The following is a 5,093-nucleotide window of genomic DNA, read 5'->3' on the forward strand; positions in this document are numbered from 1 at the left end:
GCTTTTATTGGTTCCGCTATCGGGACGGAACCAATAATGGCGAGCCGTTATTTTTTTTTCTTATAATAAAAAAAAAATGGTCAATTTTAATGTTTTATTTAGATTACAAAAATAAATTGTTATAAAAATAATCCTATTTATGATGTTTTAAAAATTAAGACCTACGAAAGACTGATTTAAGACATTTTAATGCCAATTAAGGTCTTTTATATTAAGGAATTCAATGCCTTTTAAGACTTTTTAAGGACCCGCGGGAACCCTGTATAAAGAGCATGCAGCTGATTAGTACCAGTTTCTTCTGGAATATTTTAATGCTGAAAATTGATCAGCGGATGGATATTATGCATTTTGAGAAAACATTTCAAACAGTGGCAATATTCTCCAATGGTTCCAGTAAGATAAGATAAGAAATCACCTGAATGAGCTGCTCCTTTAGTTTGTAGATGGGAAGGCTTTCTCTTTGCTCCAAGATGGACAGCTGGGTTTTCTTTCCATACGAGGCCTTGTTCCCCCCAAAAGCATGCTTCTTCCACTCTGGAATGTCATTAGGCATCATTCCAATCCCCCTCATGTTGGCAGCAATCTGTCTACCATCAGCTGGAAGAGAGGATTAATGTGTTTGTTATAACCCAATTACAACACTCCACCTAAAACTAAGCAGGATCCCAGTCGGATCAGTAGGGTTACAAGGAAAACTTAAAACTACTGAGGATCTACAGAAAAAATAAACTACAGAGTATTGGACCCATCGGCTAAATGGGGGGTTGCAGGAAGCCAGATAGGCATCTCCTGCATTAGGAGGCCTAATTTCTGCCAGCACTGAGGAAGTCTGATGGCTCAGACTGGCCTTTGGCCCTAATAAAGCAGGACCAAAACATTAACACAGAATAAATAAAATCTTCCTAAAGATTGGCAGACAAATCCAAACAGTATTTACTATCAAAAAATATTAAATTAGAAAAGATTGAAGTAATCCGAACTCTAACGAAAACACGAGTTCAGCATCAATTTATGAATCTTAGAAATAATCTAACAGGCAGATCTAAGGGCTTCCTAACCGTCTGGCAGCGGGTCCACCCAGTGTTTGTTCAGCCCCATGGGGATGGAGTCCATTTCTGCCTCTCGAGCGGCCTGTTTCAGCTCCCGTCTCTCTTTAGCCAGAGCGCTTTGCATCATGGCTGCCTGTGACAGCGAGCCGTCTGGATTCTGAGAAGACAGGCGGATTACCCATAAAACATCCAGCTGTAATTCTAGTGCATTGATCAGAGCAGCAGATCAAAAACAAGAAGACAAGCATCAGCTGACAATTCTTTCCTTGAAAGTTTAAAAACAACTTAGCATATGGTCTAACATTTTAATGTATATAAATCACAGGATTTAAGCCTTCCTCATTATATTGTGATATTTTTGTGAGACTGTATTGACAGTCTCACTCAAAATTACTTTAAAATCACCGACATTTGCTGAAAACAACCTACAAGCGCTGCTGGCGCCATTTTTATTGTTTTGTACTCATTCTCACGTGATTTTCCGCCGGAGCGAATCAGACACATTTTTTTAGACTTGGCAGGCTAAAAAACAACAACAAGGCTATTTCACCCTCCACCCATTTCACCCACCACCCAGGTAACCCTAGATAAAGAATTTATGGTCAGGGATTAGGAGATTGGCATAATTGTATGCCATGTGCACAGTGTAAATATGGCTACCATATGGCAGTCTTCTGTACAGTGATGCAGGTCATACATTAAAAAATGTAAAAATTTTTTCTCTCAGACATTGGAGAGGTGCTTTTAAATGTTATAGAGCTAAACATGTTAGATTGGTGACCTGTTATGTTATTAATAATGTCTTGTTGCTGCATTTATTTTGTCAGGGAAAACTAATCCTGAGTCAGTTAAAAGTCAGGGAATTCTGAAATGATGTAAGACTGTGGAAACCCTGTATAAAATAATGATGTATAATGATTCTCTAGAAAAGTCACATTATAATAATAGTATTATCTTGTATAAACATACCGTGACTCTAAAATAAAAGTTATTCATTTGTGACATTGACTTCTGTCTTGTGATTTATCTTAAGTTTTTAACCTGTCAAGTTTTTTTTTAGATTTTTAACATTACAATTTATATTTTTCCAAGCACACAACAGTTTAAAGCAAAGTTTAGTTTGAAAAGAATGTGCAGGAAGGATTGAAAAGCATGTTAACACGGTAATGTAGGCTTGAGTTCATTATCTGACGCATGCATATACACACCAGAAACCTGGAAACTTACTGAATTACAAAAAACATTTAAAAAACAAACATGTTTCTTTGATATATATATGCAAAAATGGGCAAGTAAAAATTGTTTCTGGGCAAATGAAATGTGAAAGTCACTTTCCCGAAGGGCAAGTAGTAAAAATCCTTAACGTCAACCCCTGATTGAGTAACATTGAAAAATGTTTTGTGCTTTTCCACCAAGCTCGGCCACTCGTGGAAAACAGAGAAGGTAATCCCGAGGCCCAATGTATGAAATTAACCAAATCCAAGAATAAAAACCTGTGCCGTCTATTTCTATTTCCCGTTTCTCAGGTACACTTGTGACAAACTACATTCATTACATCTAAAATATGTCTTTAAAGCATTACATGATAGAAAAAATACCAGAAAACCCTCCAATAATGACCCATTTATGTACCGTGGGAGTAAAAGGCCACCCCTGCTGCCGTACCTTAACAATTTTAACTGGGCTCATATCCATGCTCTGTTTGGTGTGTCCTCTTAGAAATGGTGGTTCCTCTTCAACAAGCTCGATTTCCAGGTCCTCGTCTGTTTGAAATCAACCAACAGGAGAGCAAACAGTGACATGTTTAAAGTTGAGGATGAGCTAAATATGATAACTGATCAATTCACTGTGTAAAGTGGAAATAACATAGGATCACATGTTGTTCAATGACATGGTAATAAACATCTTACCTCACAACCACCGGATAATATGTTTAACTAGAGGTGATTTTGCCCATAAATTGTTCTACTACTTAATTTCTGATAAAAACGAGACTTAATTTTAAGAAAATTCATCATTTAAATACATTCATAATGCAAAAGAAAAAAGAAAAAGCAGTAGCCCACTACCTACCCTCTTCATCATCCACTTTAGGAAGAATCCCCGTCTCGTCATCAAAATCTGGGAATTCTTCCTTGGACAAAACGTTGGCAGCAATCATCTGAAAGCAGGAATGTCACATTAAAAACACGTTAAAATTCTAATGAGGACAGGATTAGACCGAACTTCACACACCTTGGTTAACACCCAGAACCAATTTCCTCAAGTTCAAGGACGACGTACAGCAGCATTTAACCCCCGCTACACTATAGTTGTCATAAGCTATTTTTAGATGGCAGATCTGACTGTAAACTTGGGCTCTTTTAACTGGAACAGTCTTTATCGTTAAAATGTCTTTCTTGGGTCAGTTTAGGCGAGTTTCGTCTTCAAAGAACAGAAGACTTTAAGATTAAGTGACATGCTCTGTCTACTAATTACATGATTTCTAAAGAAAACTGGACATACATATTTTAAAACATGAGTATCAATCTGTCACTTATTTATTATTTTTGTTTTTATCCTTAATAAAGAAGAGTTTTTCCTCATGGGAACAGTGAGGGCTGACCTGTTTTATCTCCCACTTCTCTGGGTCAGAGATCTTGGTGAGCCTCTTGCGCTCCAAGGTGTCGTCCTGCTCCATCTCGGGGGCGTGGCCTAGGTTCAGGTTACTCGGTCTGTCGGGGTTCCTCATGGAGACATCATCTCCTCCTTCTGGACCCATATTCCTTCTCCTGTTGGGGTTCAGATCCTCTCCGGTGTCCTGGTCCACATCCTGGTAAGAAAAAAAGTCAACTAGTTACAGTAAACCACATACTCATTTCTTAGTATAAGTGGCAATACTATTATTTCATGTATTATGAACTAAATTTAATAATGTTTTAATTATGCTGTTTGATCTTACCTTCATACTTAGGCTTGTCTTGGAGCCGGTGAAGGAGAGCACCTTCACTTTGACTCTTTGGCCCTTGCTGACAACGTCGGCCACATTAGCGACCCGACCCTCTCTGCGCAGCTCTGAAATGTGGACCAATCCCTCCCAGCGTTTTCTAGACAGCAGTTGGGAAGAATGAATGAGTTCAAACTGAGCAGAATGAAAAGAATAGAGCATTTTGGCCACTGATTGTTTTTCAACAGTTACTTCATGCTGACCTTAAACCCTCGAGCTGAACGAAGCAGCCAAACTGCATGATGCTGGTAACTTTTCCGTTGTAAATGTCGCCCACAGAAGGCTCCTCTGGAGGAGGCCGGTCCACGTGTTTGTCTTTCCAGCGCTCAGAGTCCTTGTCCGAGTCTTTTCTAGGGCTGGGTGAACGCTCAGACCTGCGGTAAGACTTGTCTCTTCTTTTACCATGATCTCGGTCTCTATCTCTGTGTCGGTCACGATCCCAGGAGCGGGACCTGGACCGAGATCTAGAACGGTGCCGTCTCCTCCCATCTCCTCCCCGGTCCCGGTCCCGGTCCCGGTCCCGATCCCGGTCCCTGTCTCTATCTCGATCTCTGTCTCTATGCCGGTCTCTGTCGCGGTGTCTGTCCTTTTCTCTGCTTCGGCTACGACGTCTGCTTTTTTCTGATCTGTTAAAGTAAAATAGGAAATCTACATGAAAAGTCCCAATAACAAATGTGCACTTCAACTGAGCAAAAACTCAGAAAAGGTTTCTTCTCGTCTCAAAGGTTAAAACAGAATCTCTTACTTGGTCGTGCTGATTTTGGAGTCGCCCCCACTGACACTGGGCATCAACATCTCTAGTTCTTTTATCGCATCAGCAGCGACTTTCACGTCGTCTTCATCCAGCACTCGCTGCGAAGTTCAAGCAAAAACAGAAACTCATACATCAGATCTATTATGTATTATTTATTTTATTAATGTTGTAATATTCAGGAAATCCTATACACTACTGTTTATGCTCTAAAAACATTCTAAATTACTTCGTTTCGAGTAAATTCTGGATGCTACCCACTCAGGACACTTGGAATACATTGGACGAGCAGTATGGAGGAATATTG

The 5,093-nt window shown here is 39.7% G+C and overlaps 1 protein-coding gene across 1 annotated transcript in view; it reads right to left on the reverse strand.

Annotated features, from left to right (window-relative positions):
• dhx8 (DEAH-box helicase 8) overlaps positions 1-5,093 on the reverse strand; it is a 23,156-nt gene that overhangs the window by 15,052 nt on the left and 3,011 nt on the right. Inside the window, exons 5-12 of the mRNA XM_015388096.1 lie at positions 4,781-4,887; positions 4,239-4,661; positions 3,991-4,135; positions 3,655-3,861; positions 3,123-3,210; positions 2,715-2,812; positions 1,059-1,206; positions 416-597 (exon numbers count right to left, since the gene is read on the reverse strand). Of these exons, the coding sequence (XP_015243582.1) occupies positions 416-597; positions 1,059-1,206; positions 2,715-2,812; positions 3,123-3,210; positions 3,655-3,861; positions 3,991-4,135; positions 4,239-4,661; positions 4,781-4,887 (1,398 nt within the window). The remainder of the gene's footprint in view (positions 1-415; positions 598-1,058; positions 1,207-2,714; positions 2,813-3,122; positions 3,211-3,654; positions 3,862-3,990; positions 4,136-4,238; positions 4,662-4,780; positions 4,888-5,093) is intronic.

The sequence above is a fragment of the Cyprinodon variegatus genome, unplaced genomic scaffold, assembly GCF_000732505.1.
Source record: "Cyprinodon variegatus isolate N-32 unplaced genomic scaffold, C_variegatus-1.0 Scaffold18, whole genome shotgun sequence".
NCBI classification, from domain to species: domain Eukaryota; kingdom Metazoa; phylum Chordata; class Actinopteri; order Cyprinodontiformes; family Cyprinodontidae; genus Cyprinodon; species Cyprinodon variegatus.